At 40.7% G+C, this 17,945-nt stretch overlaps 2 protein-coding genes across 2 annotated transcripts in view; both read left to right on the top strand.

The window, feature by feature from the left end:
- The window catches only part of HMGN1 (high mobility group nucleosome binding domain 1), a 1,114,480-nt gene that overhangs the window by 437,334 nt on the left and 659,201 nt on the right, over positions 1-17,945 (top strand). The gene's annotated exons all lie outside the window — the stretch shown is intronic.
- DSCAM (DS cell adhesion molecule) overlaps positions 1-17,945 on the top strand; it is a 494,765-nt gene that overhangs the window by 264,242 nt on the left and 212,578 nt on the right. The window contains exons 4-5 of the mRNA XM_042456815.1: positions 10,768-10,914; positions 15,744-16,022. Of these exons, the coding sequence (XP_042312749.1) occupies positions 10,768-10,914; positions 15,744-16,022 (426 nt within the window). The remainder of the gene's footprint in view (positions 1-10,767; positions 10,915-15,743; positions 16,023-17,945) is intronic.

Below are 17,945 nucleotides of genomic sequence, written 5' to 3'. Positions count from 1 at the left end.
TCCTATATATTACTTCATAACAGAAGGGGGTTGGACTGGATGGTCCTTGAGGGTCCCCTCAAATCTACCATTTCTTGTTGGGGCTTCAATCACAGTTTATTTGTTGAGACTGGGCTTTTTTCCCCTTTTGTGTGTGTGCCTTCAGGTTTTTTTAAGCATAGGAATGTTCTTTAAACATCTGCCAAACTTCCTTTTGACATGGTAATTGAGTTTGAAATGCAAAGTAATTAGCGTAATTATTCAACTTGTCTTTTATTGTCATTCGAGAAATCTGTGAAAAATATTTCGCTAGCTGCTGAAAGGGAGAGAAGAAATCACCTTTTGAAAGGGGGATTTGTGGGAAGAATATTTTTTTTTTTAAATTCTCATCAAGTTCTCAATGAACGAGAAGAAAAATATGGGTTTCTCAAATCACTAGTCCTCGTTATATTTTTTCATTGTGTTTTTAATAGATATTTTAATTGTAACATGTTTAATCCTGTTTGAAGGGGGGGAATTTGGGACATAATGTTGTAAATGTGGATATTTTAATATGTTGTGAGCCGCTTTGATTGTCTTGTCACTACAGTTGCTGTAGTGAAGAAGTTGATATCAAAGATTTTGGTTTTATTGGATTTTTTTCTTTTTTGCATCAGAATAGCCCAGAGGTTGACCGAAAATGATGAAAATAACCTAGCAAATGCAATATATGCCTTTCTCTTTGTTTCAAAAAGCAACTGCTTTATGCTAGAATTTTCAGTGCTCCCTCTTTGCAAGACTGTTAGCATATCTAATTGAAAGCTAAGAATTGTACATCTTCTGATTGATGATATTTTGTCAGTTCAGTCTTTTTAAAATTTTGACCTATACAGTCAAGAATAAGCATCCTTGAGTTTTATGGAATTTATTCTCAGGTAACATCATATGATTGCAGCCATGTGGTGTTTTCTGTGGTTCTGCTGCTTTTTGCTCTGTGTGTGTGTGTGTGTGTGTGTGCGTGCGTGCGTGTGTGTACATTGTCATGAGCTCCTCATTTCAAAATTTACCAGTTCCCTACGAGCTTCAAATATAAATTTATTATCTACCATGCATAGTATCAAAGAGCTTTTTGATGAAATGCAAGCCACTTGAAATGAGGAAAAATCAACAATAGCTTTCCCTTCCCACCATCAGTTAGTATTCTAATGTCACTTGTTTCATTGCTGCAGTTGTTAACAGTGAAGTGATCCAAGGTGCAAAGAAATAAGTGTATATAAAACACATGAAACTCTGAAGCCATGGTGATTCTAACTGTAAAATGTGATATTGATTATCTGCAGTTACATCCAGTAAGTGACTGGCTGATGCAATGTGTGCATTAGGCTATGATTTATCACAATCATATGTAGCAATCTCTACAGTAACTTGCCTATGAAGTGATGTTGATTCCCTGACCCATCTAAGCTAATGTTTGATTGAAAATGTTGCATTTCAGAAATGCTTTTCCTTTCCTGCATAACAAGAAGCATAATAACTAATGTCTCCTGCATGTGCACATGCTTCTGGGAAGACAAGATGAATGAGTCTGCCTGATATCAGTTTGTGGAAGAAGAGGGGGGGGAAACACACCCTACAGGTTTATCTCCACTGTACCAGCGGCCACTATTAGGTCATCTATTTATAAAAGAAATCATTGGAGGGGGGAACTTAAAAGAGGAAACTTCCATAGTGAACCATGTTAAATGAGAGTCCTTCTTAAAACTAGTGATAACACTCTGAAGCTTTCTTTGCAGTGGAAAGAAGAAAAGCATCTGAAAGACTGATGTGAAGAGGTCTGAATAATCTACATTTTGGGTGTGAAATTATGTATGAAATTTGAGCCAGTTATAGTTAACAAGCTGCAAAACTGGCAACTTGAAGTAGATGGGGGTGAGGGGGGATGAAGAATGCAGACTCACAGCCTGAAGAAAGCACATCCAGTAAAGATACAGAGGAAGCTGAGGCAGCTAAGGCACATAAATTCTGTATCTACGATTTGTCATAACTGGCATCAGAATCAGTATGTAGAGAGATTTTAAAGCACTAAAAGAAAGAAGTTGGCAGCACGAGCTTTTGTAGACGTCAGTCTACTTCCTCAGGTGCACTTAGTGGAGTGGAAACCAGGGACAGACAGACCGACAGACATATATTTGGCTTCCATATGTTTTTATAGTGTTTGGCAGATATCTACTGATTCCTATAAGCTCCAAAGAAGCATAGAGAAAAGTCACCCAAAAATTGGCCTCCGAAATATAAAAAGTCTGGGCTGGGGTTTTTTGGGGTCTGCACATAGAGGTACCAAGGATTACATGCAGCCCATTTTGTCCATACCTGTGATCTGGAGAGATAGCCAAATGATCCTCTGATCCCCTCCACTCTCTAACAGAAATGGAATGGCTATGAACAGGGTTATCACAGCACAATGGTGAGTCCTGCTTGGGATAATGAAGAAGGAGCAGACGAATATCAGCCTCCTCAAAACTAATAATGATGATGATGAAATAATACATACACAAATGTAAGGTGAACTAGATATTGCACATCACCTCTCTTGGGGCCCTTTCATACTACACAGTTATAGTACTATGTTGTACTTTTAACTGCCATGGCTGCATCCTATTGAATCCTTGGATTTGTTATTTAAGACAGGTGTTGAGAACTGGAAGCCAAGGAGCTCTAGTGCTTCCCCAGGACTTCATAGGATGCAGCCATGCTAGTTAAAGTGGAATCACAGCAATCTAATTATGTAGTAATGTGAAAAGGCCCTTGATACTCAATCCCTTGCAAGCTGTTTTGTTGGCATGCAGACAAGACGGATGAATAGGTGGAGCAACAGCAGCAGTTGTGGGTGGAAAGAGAGGTCAGAAGAAGAAGAACCCAGATGGTAGGAGGAGGAACCCACTGTTTGGAAACCTTGCTCAAAGTCCCTCCAAACTCTGGACCCTCTCTTCAGTATGAGGAAAGTACAATCCATTTCATCCAGCTACACACCCAATTCAACTCACAAGGCTTTCTGTTTGGAAAGGAGCTGGCAGATATTAGCAAGTGTGCCATAATGTTTAGGGTGTGTGCAGAGATAATGTAAATAGCCAAATTAACATGGCTGATCCAAGTCTCAATGGCATAACAGCGGCCCTGTAGCACAGTGGAGCAGTGCTATCCAGCCTGTGTTGCTGTAATTTTCTTGCCTCTACACTTGTGAGCTGGAGATGCTTCCAAGTGGGAACAAGGTTAGCAGTGGTAGTTGCAGGGTCCCATTTCAATGGGAGACTGAATCTGTTCTGTGGCCAATTTTAAGAACCTGTTTTGTGAACTTTAAACAAGTCATTCAAATAGGTGTTCAACTTATTTGGAAATTTGGTTCACCATTTCAAATAGCTTCTTCAATGTTTGGTGAATCCACATTTTATTCCAATCCACAGATGGAGATCTACCAGCCCCCATTGTCTGCTAGGGAACTCAAAAGGTTTTGAAGCATTCATCTATAAGGCTGCTGCCATACTGCAAAAATGATGCAGTTTGACACTGCTTTAACTACCTAAGCTCAATGCTATGGTGTCCTGGGATTTGTAATTTGTTGTGGCAACAGAGTTCTCAGACAGAGAAGGTTATATATCTTCCAAAACTACAAATCCCATAATTCCATAGCATTGAGCCATGGCAGTTAAAGTGGTGCCAAACTGCATTAATTCTGCAGTGTAGATGTAGCTGAAGATCGAAAGAGATGTTCAAACAAAGAGAGAGAGAGAGAGATATTTTTGGAATCCACAAACTAATTCTACAGACTGGTCTTGCCCACCAACAGTGTGTACCTCTTCACAGGTTGCCCTTGAGGACTGCAGTCTCAACAAAAAAAGTAAAATCTCCCTTCTACCCTAAATAGTTAGACTACAGTGCTGGTTTTTTTCTCGCCAAGTCCTGTCATCTGGCTTTGTTTTAGATAGGCCTAGATCAGAATTATTGGGTATTCAAAATACTTTGTGCAGAAGAAAAATTCAACAAACCTTGCTAGCTAAGACCATCTTGAAAGCTGGAAGTGACAGGTACAGCCGATAAAAGTTTTCTGTTAGTGTTAATGATTTGGCATCTGGTTAAAGGAACCATCTGTTCTCCTTATTTCCATCAACCTAATTTAGATTGTAATAACATAAAACCATGAGCTAAGTGAAAATCAAATATGATACTTTAAGCCTTCTGGAGAATAACCTCACCCGTATTCAAAGACTAACAGCATGACTGCTAAGTCAAAAAAAACTCCGTCAGATAAAACAACTCTTAATGTAACATCCTTAAAATATTCTGTTTTCCTTATTTTGCAGTGAAATATTCACATGCTAATTTATTAATAAAGCCTGTGAACAATAGGATAACAGAGTACCTGACCAGAGGTTTTATAACTTTATTGATTACACACAACAAAGTTTGATTTCAAATTTTTGTACTACCCTGGCTGATAGATAGCATTTAAATAAATAAATAAATAAATCCTTGCACGTGATCTCTGGTTACCAGGTAGCCAAATGCTTGCCAGTGCTGGAGCTGAACTTAAATGATATTTATAATGGTTCTCAAAACCCTTTCCAGGGAGACCTGGCTCTACAATTGGGCTGTCTGTGGCCGATGGCTCAGGGGGTAGATGCTGGAAGGTAGGGTTCTCTGGCCCTGGACCTTCTCCAGTTCTCAAGGTATAGGGGAGGAATCTCAGGCAAGAGTGCTGTCTTGAAAATGTGTGAGTGTGTGTGTGTTTTCTGATTACCTAGAGTTGGTAGAGGTCTGTTTTTATTGTCGGAATGGTACATTCTGTGTAACTGTGGTTGATTCTTAATTTATCATGCTGAATGACATCACCATTATCAACATGATAATGTCCCCAGGGCCTGCCTCCTGAAACATCACAAGGAGTCATCCCTTGTTCTCCAGTTTTAGCCCTGAATCTCAGGGTCTGGGATAGTTCTGACCTGGCAAACCTAGTGGGAGGTGACAGCAAGGTGTTAGAAAAGAGGACTTTTGCCACATGGTCAGTCTTGTGCTTGAAAAGCTAGACTTCAGGTGCAGAAAACTAAGCTCTCTCATTACCAGCATGGACAAAAGATTAATCTGCCAGTCTAGTTGTGTTTTGTATATGGAATGTGTGTCAACACAGGTAACAATATACCTCAAACTGGCTGTGATTCCAGACCCCCCCCCCACTCACTCTTTGCCACTGCTGCAAAACAGCATCAAGGCAGGTGCAGATTGGCCTAAGACATTTCAGGCCAGAGGCACAGAAGCTATTTCAGTGTATCTGCCCATTCTAGATACAGGAGTTGACCAACTAACAGTAGAGCCTTACTTCAGCTGTGCTAATAGGATAGAGACCTCTCCAGCACACCTGAATAAGAGCATTTTAGTTTCATGGGGGAAGGATATGATGGAGAATTCTGGTGTGTGTAGTTTTGTGAGATACTTAGTCCTCCCAGTCAGAAAGCTCTGGTGTCCCACAAACAAAAACAACAACAACCCAGAATTCCATAGCACTGAGCCATGGAAGTTAAAGTGGTGCCAAACTGCTTTATTTCTGCAGTCTCGCAGCACCCTCAGACTCTCAATAGTCAAAAGTCCCAGAATGGTACATCTGGAGGGCTTCTACAGCTTGTGTCACCTGGAGTTGTTAGCTTATTCTACCAAATGGTAGGGCTAGCCCTAGGTGAATGGGTGGCTTCACACAGTTTGGAAATTTAATCCTCTCCAGAGATCAAACCAGAGTTACAATGCTTGCTAATTAGCTTACTAATTAGCTGTCCACCGCTATGATCTTTGGAATAGCGGTATATAAATAAAACAAATTATTATTATTATTATTATTATTATTATTATTATTCTGAAGACCATGCCTTGGTGACTCTGGGTGCACAAGATTGTTATTTAAAAAAAGACAGTTCCAAACTGTGACATTTGGAATGTATTATATTAGACATCTCACTGTTGGATGATTTTATTATCATCTCTTGTTACAAACAGCAAAGAGGCAAATAAGCTTAGATTTATCTAGGAGCAAAAATGTAGTTTTGCCTTTAAAAATCCTTGTTTATTGTGTGATGCAGATGAGTTATGAAATGGATTTTGTTATATCAAATCAAGAGTGATTAAATAAAATGTACTTAGAGAATAAAACACTTCACAAGATCAGCAAGATAATAAATATCTCTTCCATCCATGTTGCTTTCTGAGCACTTTCTGAAGTACAGCACTCAGATTCCTCAATACTTGGGTTTTGTCACACTTGACAAGCTGTCGGTTTTAACAAAAATGCTTCCCACCAGGAATTTATGTAGATTTCCCCCTTCTGTTTTTTCTGTCATCTTTTTTGGCTAGTATTTTATATTTTTAAAGGAACTGGTTGTTCAAGCCTTATGTAAGTATATTATATCTATTAGGAAAAATAAAGATACATGCTTTTAAAACTGCAGCCATAAACAGCATCTCTCAGTATGAAATTGATATATTGAGATTATCTGTGGTATGTGGCAAATCTCATTATCTGTTGTTGATATTATTTGAACAAGGCAAAATGTTTTTAATTTCTTTATGAAACATATTGTGGGGGCTACACTCCCTTCATTTTCAGCCTCTGTGTGCTACAGTTCTGGATTCCAAATAAACATATAAAAACATAACAAAACAAAATATCAAACCTCAGAAATGACCAGAAATGATGAATAAAGATGCTGTGATCAGCTAGCCAGGGAGATTGTACCAGGAAGAGTGCGTGGAGCATAGGAATACTCTAAAGAATACTCACAAATGTTCTCAGCTTTTGTGAGAAAGGGTGTAGATGGCCCATCAAGGAAACATTTTCCCCCTCATTCAGGTGAAGATTTTTGGTGAAGATTTTATTTCTACAACAAACAAACAAGCCACCAAACAACTTGGGTTTTGTGCAAATCCCCCCCCCCCAACATATGGTTCACCCTCTCCTGCAAAAAAAAAAAAAAAAAAAAATCCAGTTTTTTTCTGCTTGAATTGTTGGATTTGTATAAAAAATAAGTTATGTACAAATGAATTTTTGCAAGAAAATCCCACAGTGTGAAAAATCACTTACTGTATATATTCATGTAAAAGTCTAGAATTTTTAGTCAAAAATTAATCCAAAAAAAACCTAAGTCGACTTATCCACGGGTCAATGAACGTACTGTACTTTAACTCTTGTACAAAAAAGGAAATTCCTGGTGAAAGGCAAGACCATAATCTTTCCTGGAAACACTGAGGCGGGTTACAGACTGCAGGCTGTATCCGCCCCTTTCCTCAGAGTATCGGGGTCTCAATGGCCAGAACGGCAGCCGTTGAGGCCCCGATCTGCCGCTTTCCGGGCTGCGGGGAAGCGGCAAAAGGCCGCTTCCCCACAGCCTGGAAAGGGGTGTCCCTGGGGCTTCAAGCACCAAGGACACACCCGCGGCGGCGGGGGAGGAGGAGAAAGGGACCACTTGGCCCCTTTCCTTTGGTCAGCTGAAGACGCAAGCTGTCTGAAGGCTTCGCAGCGGACCAAACCAGGAAGGACACTCCAAAAACGGAGCTCCTTCCGATCCGCAGAAACGGGCGCCATTCTGCCCGTCTTAGACGGTCGTGACGTCCTCATGGCGGCAGCCATGTGGAATGGCCGCCGCCATTTTGTGTGTGCGGAGCACGCACTAGGGTTAGGGGGTGTGGAAGCACCGCCCCTTTCTAACCCTAGTGCGCGCTCCGCACACACAAAACGGCCCATTTGTAACGGGCCTAACTCTCCTCTACTCTCTCATCAATCCAGCCTTTAGTGTGCCCACAAACAGGTATGCCTGCTAGAATTTTGTAAGTTATTTGGCATTGTTTTCCTTTGCTTCATTCTTCAGATCCTTTGTTATATGCCCCTAACGTTATATTACCCTTGACTTATCCACACGTTATAGCAAAACCCATAATTTTGTCCCCAAAACCTACCCTCAGTTTATATATGAAGTCGATTTATAGAAAAGTATATATGGTAAATTGTGCAAACGATGTTGTAATCTTGCCTAACAAGAAACTTTTGAAATCCTTTTTTTATGTGTGAGAATGAAATAGGAGCAAGCTATATCACTATAAGTGGAGAGACTAGAAAGAAAAGAAGGCATAAAAAAAGGGAGAAAGAGCTTTGAGGGGTGTGTGTGTGTGTATCTGTGTGTCAATCATTCGGAATACAGGATGCCCAGCCAAAACTATTCTGCTTTTTTTTTCTATTGTGTTACCTAGAGTCTATTTATCCTTCACTTAACTGTTTCTCTCTCTGTTTTGTATCCTAAATCTAGTTTCACACTTCCTGCCTGCTATCTACCATGTGGCTAATCTGATGGACGAAGCTTACTAAACATAATTTTATTAACGGAATTGTAATTTCTTCTGGAGGTCACCTTCATTATTCTGTTTCATGATACCCAGCTCAGTATGAGCTCTGCATTTCAGTGTCATGGCCATCCTATCTTGCATACCATGTTAGGGAGAGAAAGTTGTATGCTGGCTCTTGTCATATTTCACCTCGATTCATATTACTACTAGAATGCTACTACTAGAGTACCTTGTTTCTCTGGAAGACCATGTGCCTACATATTTCTTCATTCCATTCATCTCCATCCTCTCTTTATTCAACTTATACTTCCTTGTGGAAGTATTTATCTCCATGCTCTCTTTCTAATCTTATTTTCCTTTTGTTCAGCTTATACTTCCTCTTGCTTATGCAATTATATATTCAAAGGCTTTCATATTCTGTTCATCTTCTTTCCATTTCACCCCTTTTCACCCTGTCCCTAAGCCGTACAAGGTAAGCTGCAGGAAACTGTGGATACCAACTGAGGTGAAGATAAGAATGCAAAATTCATTTTGAAGCTCTTGATGATACTACCTCTGTTAGGTCTCTTGTCTGAAACTCAAATGACTTCTGCTCCCCCTGTTAACCAGGGATACCAAATTGGTAGTTCACAGGTCCCTACAGCAATTTGTTCTAATCCCTGATGGCCCTTAAAAAGTTAATTAAACTATGGTACAAAGTTTCCTCAGTGCTAGCTTAAGAAAAATGTTTTCAGGTAGTAAGAATAGGGACGTGCTATGTCTCTCTTCATTATTCTTCTCAGATGATTTTTACAATCTTTGCAGATGAATCCATAAAAGGGGGAAAGGGGGGCCATACTATCTCCCTTACCGCCACCCCACCTCCATACCTTCAAGATCCTTTCTTCCCATGGAATGATACGTGGGCTGTGATCTTCATTCTCCTTTTTGAAGGCTAGAGATTGTGTTAACAAATGTAGTAATGAAACATTACATCAAACATGCATATAGTTTCTTGTACAGATGGGATTTGGAATGTGTGGAGGAAAGAACAGGGCTAGAGGGGATGATTTTACAATCTCTCTTCTGTTCTGCATCTGTTTGTACAGAGATTGTACAGTTATGCAGAAACACTGTCCGGGATTGTCCATCAAGCAGGTGGAACATAATGTTCCATCTGCACAGTTCCATGACAACTCTTTTATTCCCCCTTGGTACAAGGGGCTGTCATCTAGCCTTTTGTGCCCCATCTAGAGCTTGACCCTCTGTTGCTGTCAAACCCTGGGAGAGGCCACCAATGCTGTTGGTGGGGAAGGGCAGGAATGTCAGGCAAGTCAGATAATGAAGAAACAACTCATCTCAGCTAAGAGATGGTGGGAAATGGAAGTGTACTCACAGATGGAGTGCATCTTCTTATCCCCTCCTCTTGGAGGTACTTTATCTGAACTGCCTGCCCTAATTTCTCTACTCACTGGTAAGCAGCAACAGGAGGCATATCCCGGGCCTTAACAGGGAGGAAGGGGAAGTTTGGTATGTTGCACAAAGGGCTACAGAATATTACCCCGTGTTCCATGTAAGTCACAATATACGCTCGTATGTCACTGAAAGGATTCTGGTCATAATCTGGGGGGATAAAAAGAATTAATTTGCAAACCTCTACCTAGAGCCTCCAGTTTTACTTTCTTCTTGATTGTTTCCAGAGCTCTTTAATGGATTGAATGCCTGAGTTCAAATCCCTACCAGGCACAAAACTCATTGTTTTGTGACTTTGAGCCGCTCACTATCTTCTAACATAACCTGTCTCATAGTTTTGTAAAACAAAAACAAACAAACAAACAAACAAAAAACCCTGAACAACTCTCATGTATGCTGTCATGAGCTATTTGGAGATATGATGGGAAACAAAACTGTATTTTTAGTATCAATATCCTTCTTCCCCATTTGCATTCACATTGATTTCACTTTTTTGGTACAGTAACTCTGATGTGGTCTGATACTATGGTGGTATTCATATCATCATACGTAATTATGTATATCAACCCTTGTAATTACTATATATGTCATACTCAGGTTCAATGCTAAGATAAAATAATATGCTTTTCTATTTTTTTTTGTAGCTGACTCACATCTAATAAGTAATTTCATTCTTTGCTTCCTTTTTATTTAAAATATCTTTATATTATCTGTACTGCAGCAATGATGAATACTGAATTAATTATATGCTTCTTGAGTGGTTCACAATATACTGTGTGTGGTTTTAAAAGATTTTATACTTCTTTAGGAAACACAGTTGAGCTTAACACAGCTAGTGACACAACAATCAGTTAAAAAGTATAATCATTGGCAACAATGTGCATCTTTGGTGTTTGACAGGAAAATTTGCAATTCATCGGAACAAAAGAGTTACATGCTTTTTCAGCTTCATAAAACTCTATGTATTCTTATCTCTTTCAGGATCTAGATTTCTCATCACATCCACGGGAGCCTTGTATATTACAGATGTACAGAATGAAGATGGATTGTATAACTACCGATGTATCACACGGCACAGATACACTGGAGAAACACGACAGAGCAACAGCGCTAGGCTTTTTGTATCAGGTATGCAATGGTACACAATTGAAGTGCTTATGTCCAAATAGACATAAGCTTTTTGGAGAAAATCTAACACATGTATTTCAAAGTGATTCATTTTATAAGTAAGACATCTCAGAGATATAAATCCTTTTTATTTGTTAATTACAGTTGGCCATCCCTATCCATGAATTCTGTATGTACCAATTCAACCATTAATGGCTTGAAAATGTTAAAACACAATACAGTGGTACCTCGGGATACGAAATACCCAGGTTACGAAATTTCCGGGATACGAAAAAATCCCATTGGAAATAATTGTTCCGGGTTACGAATGTTTTTCAGGTTACGAAAAAATTTTTTGGTGCTTTTCGGCGCTTTTTCGCACGAAACGCGGCTTTTCCCCATTAGCGCCTATGGCAATTCGGCTTACGAAGGCTTTTCGGGTTACGAAAGCGGCCGCGGAACGAATTAATTTCGTAACCCGAGGGAGCAGTGTACAAAATACAAATAAAAAAATAATACAGCAAACAAACTTTGATTTTTTTACCATTTAATATAAGGGACCCTATTTTACTATGCCATTGTATTTAATGGGACCTGAGTATCCTTCTTTTGTGTCATGTCTTTTTAGATTGTAAGCCTGAGGGCAGGGAACTGTCTAATTAAAAATAATAATAACTGTAAGCTGCTCTGAGAGCCTTTAGGGCTGAAGGGTGGAATATAAATACTGTAAATAAAAAAATAAAAATAAAAAAATCCACCGATTTTGGTATCCATGGGGGCCCTGGTTCCAAACCTGTGTGTATACAAAAGGTCCACTGTAAAATGATGGCTGAGATTTCCCATAAAGAGAGATAGGTATGGAGACATAGCTATATCTCTGTAGCTACCTCTTCCTGTGCTACCCCTTACATCCCACCTTTTCAGTAGTGCAGCTCCCCTGCCCCCTGCAAGGTTCCTGCAGATGCCTTTTGCAGAACATTCAGCAACAGGAAGAGAGTTGGACTTATCTCCACTTACTCCCCTGCTCTCCAGCAAGACAGAAATTGCCATAGTGAGGGTCGAGGAGCTGAGCTGCCAAAAAGGTAGATTTTGAAAAGACCTGTGATCATTTCATTCTCAGCAATCATAAAAGTGAATTGTGATAGTGTGCTATACCAGATGCTGTAAGTTATATTACAGAGAAAGGAACTCACAAAACCACCTCTGAGTATTCTTTGCGTAAAGCAACCCTGTGAAATTCATGGGATTGCCATATGTCAAAAGGCATCTTGAAGGCACATACACATATAAGGCAGACTTACAATTTCCTAATTACTGAACATGATACCAGCTTAAATTGAAAGGACAAAAAGAAAAGAAGAGAGGGGAGAAGAAGGAAAGAGAAAAAAGAGAGAGAAAGCTGCCTTGGCTTCCTTCTGAGAGAAAGGCAGCATATAAATGAAATAAAAAAATAAAATAAGAGGGGGAAATACATAGGGTATAATAATGGGCTGGACATATATATTAAGATGTGAGTATCATAGATCCAGAAAAAGATTGAAGTTAATATGTGTAGGATATATGTCCATGCACAGCTAAAAAAGTAAGATCCTCTGAGCACTGAGTGTTAATTTCCAACCTTAGAGTATAACTCTATCTGCTACAGAAAGGGTTCAGAGGATCCAATTGCAGCAACCTAGTGCTGTGTTCCAAGAAGTCACTGACCCATAATGTAAAAGTACGCTAAATGAAAAAAACAAAACAAAAACATAATAGTATAGTTCCCAAGTTGGGCTGCTTACATCAGTGATGTTGTACAGATAATTGACATGCATTTTGAAGTGGCACAAACTAGTGGGGATGACAATCACACCAAAAAAAGAAGCGATTACAAGGGGATAATGAAAAAATCTACTTTCATAATGGGAATGACAGACTTTTTGGAATCAAGTTACCAACACAGAGTGAAGGTGAATCCCAAACCGGTTTAGGTGTAAGTGGGAATGAGTCCCATGAATGAACTTCAGGATTATTACTATTATTCTTCTTCTTTATATAGCGCTGTAGATTTGTGCAGCACTGTACATAAAACAACAAATATAAAAGAGTAAACCTGCCTATGGTGTACAATCTAAGAAATAATAGGATAATACAAATAAAACACATAGCAATACAGGAAATGGCTCAATAAAACAGGCAACAAAAAGAACATCAGATAGCAAGTGACAACCACGCAATGTCTGGGAACGCTTCTCTGAACAGGATGGTCTTCAACTCCATTTTGAAGCTGGTTAATGAAGCAATGGCCCTTGCTCGCGAGGGAAGAAGGTTCCAGGAGTGAGGGGCAGCAAGTGAAAAGGGGCGAATCTGGGATGGGGCAGAGGACTTTGACTACCAGAATGGAGGGCCCTGTTGGGAAGGTGAGGAGAAAGAATGTCTGATAAGTAAGGAGGGGCCAGCCCATGGAGGGCTTTAAACGTCGACAGCAGGAGCTTGTACTGAATACGGAAAGGGAGGGGGAGCCAGTGAAGGGATGCCAACAAAGGAGAGATATAGTCAGAGCGGTGGGCGGATGTGATAATGCGTGCAGCTGAATGCTGGACAGAAATTAAAGGGCGGAGGTGAGAAAGAGGAAGCCCAGCCAGGAGGATGTTACAGTAATCAAGTCGTGAGACCACTAGGGCATGGACCAGGATCTTGGCAGTAGAGGCAGAGAATTATGGTCGGATTTTGGCAATAGTGTATAAAAAGAATCTACAAGCCTTGGCTGTGGTCTGGAACTGAGGGATACACAACAGAGAAGAATCAAAGATGAAACCAACACGGCGGGCTTGCTGAACTGGTTGAATAGAAATGTTGTCCACAGAGACAGAATAGGAGTGTTGAAGGGTGGGCTTAGGAGGAAAGACAAGAAGCTCTGTCTTGGACATGTTGAGCTTCAAACGCCGATGGCGCATCCACTGCGAGACAGCTGTGAGACAAGACGAAACTTGCTGTTCAAGCCTTGGAGAAAGGTCAGGGGTGGAAAGATACAACTGGGTGTCATTGGCGTACAGATGGTAGGAAAAACCAAAAGAGCTAATGAGTTTACCTAAGGACAGAGTGTAGAGAGAAAACAGAAGGGGACCCAGAACAGAGCCCTGGGGAACTCCAACAGATAAGGGAACAGAGGACGAAGTCTGTCCACCTGCAACCACTGCAAAAGATCTGTCTGACAAATAAGATCTAAACCAGTCGAGAACAGCGTCTGAGAACCAAGGTCAGAGAGTATATTAACTAGAAGGCTGTAATCAACGGTGTCAAAGGCTGCAGACAAATCAAGAAGGATGAGAACAGAGTAAAGGCCATTAGCCTTGGCCCGTAAAAGGACATTTGAGATCTTAGTGAGAGCTGTTTCCATATGGAGGGTACCTTCTTCTAGCAGTTATAAATCACCCATTTTGCTGTTCCTTCCTTTTCCTTTAGTGGATGCCCTATGGTGACAAAAAATATGGAAGTAGTAGTAGTGAAAAAAATAATAATCCCAGGGAAGCACCAGCTGATGATACCATAATCCACAAGAAGCAGTAAATGAGCCAGGATGATAATATGATAGAAACCTTGTTTGGTATTCATTTCATCTCTGTGCTAAATCTATTGGCTTTCTGGCTACCTTCATTTATTTTTCTATAACTTGCAGCAGAGCTATTACAGTGGAACCTCGCCATACGCGGGGGATCCGTTCCGGATCCCGCTGCGTATGGCGATTTCTGCCTATGCTCGAGCCCCATTGTAAACAATGGGGCTCGTGCACGGCGGTGCGGAGGTGCACGGGGCGCAACGGGCGCGCGCGCCCATTCAACTGAATGGGACGCGCCACCCCTTCCGCCCCGCACGTGCCCAGCGGCCTGAGCGCGTATGCTCAAAGCCGCTTATAAAAAGGCCGCGTATGCGGAGGCCCCACTGTACTATGTATTGATATACTTTTGCCTCACACTTTTTTTCCTAATTTGTTACACCACATCCATCCCCCAGTATGTCATGTAACATATTCTCACAGGTACAATAATGTAAGACAAGGAAGCAGCACTATACACCATGTATAGTGTACCACTATACACACCATGGTTCAAGCCTATGCAATCATGGGATTTCTCATTTGATGAAGGACTTAGCATTTGTACCGTTACAGTACTACAGCTATCTGGCATAGAATTCCAAAACTACATATCCTAGGATTCCATATGACAGAGCCATGGCAATTAAACTGCTATCAAAGTATTATAATTGTACAATGTGAATATACTCTGAATCTGAGACCAATTTTTTCCTGTTGCACAGCCACTAGATGTAGTAGAACAGGGACAGAAAGAATATTCACTGTTGCTATTCCCCAGGTCAAAAGACAAGTTTTCTGACAGCTGGGAAACCCCATCAGAAAGAATAATAAACCACCAAGAATCTTGTACAATATTCTCCCTACATTTGAAGGTCCCAGAGTGTTGCAGAGGGATTATTTTGTATAGAAGGGGTGTGTGGATTTATTGCACAAAACCTGTTTCCTACACAAAACATTGTAGGGAGTTTTGCACAGAAAACAGTTTCACGTGAAGAAAAACATTTCTTTCACACAAAACCCCACACATATCTCTATGCAGAATAATCCCTTCACTACATTACAGGTTGTATGAAAATGTGGAGGCAGAAGAATATTTGTTTTTTCCTCCACAGCCATGAGAAAACTATCATAATTATTTGTGCCTGCATGTGATGACAAAATAGAAGAATATTTATTTTTTTCCCTGTTCCAATGTTAATGTTATAATTATGTTTGTGCAATTGTTTCTTTAATTGATTAGTTAATTAAATGTTCATCCTATATTCATTTCCAGACCCAGCAAACTCGGCTCCATCTATTCTGGATGGTTTTGAACACCGTAAAGCCATGGCAGGACAGCGAGTGGAGCTGCCTTGCAAAGCATCTGGACACCCAGCACCAAAATACCGCTGGCTGAAGAACAATGTTCCCTGGGAGCTTGACAGCAGATTCCGGCAAACAGTGACTGGTCTACTGATAGAGAACACACGCCCATCAGACTCAGGCAACTATGTATGTGAAGTGTGGAACAATTATGGTACTGCTGAAGTGATAGGCCGCTTACACGTAAAACGTAAGTAGATCAGAAAACTGGGCCCTGTTATAGATAGGAAATGAGAATGGATACTGTTATGTAAAAACACACGTGCCTTCCATGCACAATTCTGGTTGATTTTTTACTAGGAATAACATGGAAATAACTAGTATCATGGGCCTTATTCAAGTTGAATGCTAGTAAAATAGACATCTCCTGAGGCACTTCTGCTGGATTGCACCTTTGCACAAGCACCCACACAGAGCAGTCGCTCAAGCGTTTGTACAACCTGTTGTGTAAGAAGTTCTCCAGAAGGTTAATGACCTGGGTTGGAACTCAATCCTCTTAGGCACCATCTCGATCCTGAACTGAGTGGGACTTTCCCCCAGAGCAGTAGGCATAGGATTGCATAGTTCTTCCATAATTTACAAGTGTAAAAGAGCATTTCATTCACAAAATGTTTTAAAGTCAACATCAAACTCAGGAAAGACTAGCACTATAGCAGGACTCTTTTCTTTTACCTGCCCTGCTGTAGCTTTCACACAGTGCTCCACAGTGTTTTCACAGGCCTTGAGTACAGGTTTTGAGGGGGAGGGGACCTGTAAGGAACAACAAATTGCCCTTTCCTGATTCTACTGTCCAATCTGCTGGATCCTGGCCTTTGGCATCAGGAGGTTTAACGTGGAGAAAATGGTAAGTGCAATTCTTTTTGCACTGAGGTCAGCAGGAAATCACCATTTTATCCTTGGATCATTTCCCCCCATTCTCTGTTGTATTCCACATACCCACCCCCATTGTTTGCTGCTAGGAATACTATTGAAAAAAATAAAATTCATGCAAAATGAAAGTGCATCATGTGTTAGGGATTGTTCATTAAACCCTTGATTAGGATAATCATACATCTCAGTGCTTCGGGACACACCACAGGAGACTGAAGTTTGGAACGTATAAAATTTGCTGAGCAACTTTTTCCACAGCATATTTGAAAATGGCTTCTCCATAAATTTCCTTTCTCTACTGGGTTTTATATAGTCATTCATCTCCTCATTTGATTAATATTCTTTGAGAGCAGAAAGGGAAGTTGCTGTCTACTTCTATCTCCTTTTTCATAGCCCTCTTTCCAGCATGGCTTGGCTCTGAATGTTGGACGACACACACATTGAGCAGAGAAACTGCATTGTACTTATGTAAGTTTCTTACACTGTTCTGGACTATACATAATCAGTCATCTAAATCACAAGGAAAACCTACACAACTACTACTACTACTACTACTACTAATAATAATAATAATAATATTTTATTTATATACCACCTTTCCAAAGATCAAGGCGGTTTAACAACATGGTTAAAAACATCCACAATACAATAAAAACCAACAATAGAAACAGGATAAAACACAGTTACATTTTCACCCCCCAAAATAAAAAATCTCAAGCCAGCTTCCAATGCTGTTGGGGGGGGGAGTGCTTCAGGGGTCAGGGGTATGCCTGCTGGAACAAGTATGTCTTCAACCCCTTCTTAAATTGGGCCAGCGAGGCGGCCGAGCGGAGCTTGCCGGGGAGCGAGTTCCAGAGCTTGGGGGCCAAAGTAGAAAAGGCCCTCTGGATGGTGGTAGTGTATCTCGCTTCTGGAACCCTTAACAATTGCTTCCCGGCTGATCTGAGTGTGCGAGGTGGATTGTATGGAGAGAGGCGGTCCTCCAAGTACCGTGGGCCCAAGCCATTTAGGGCTTTATAGGTAATAACCAACACCTTGGATTGCGCCCAGAAGCGAATAGGCAGCCAATGGAGGTCTTTAAGGACCGGTGTTATATGACTGGTCCTGGAAGTACCAGTGACCAATCTTGCCGCCATATTCTTCACCAATTGCAGCTTCTGGGTATGGTACAAGGGTTGCCCCATGTAGAGCACCTTGCAGAAATCCAAACGAGAGGTTACCAGAGCATGTCATCTTTCGGCCA

Source organism: Sceloporus undulatus, chromosome 3, assembly GCF_019175285.1.
Source record: "Sceloporus undulatus isolate JIND9_A2432 ecotype Alabama chromosome 3, SceUnd_v1.1, whole genome shotgun sequence".
Classification (NCBI taxonomy): domain Eukaryota; kingdom Metazoa; phylum Chordata; class Lepidosauria; order Squamata; family Phrynosomatidae; genus Sceloporus; species Sceloporus undulatus.
The sequence above is the reverse complement of the archived record's forward strand: the minus strand, read 5'-3'. Positions and strand labels throughout refer to the sequence as shown.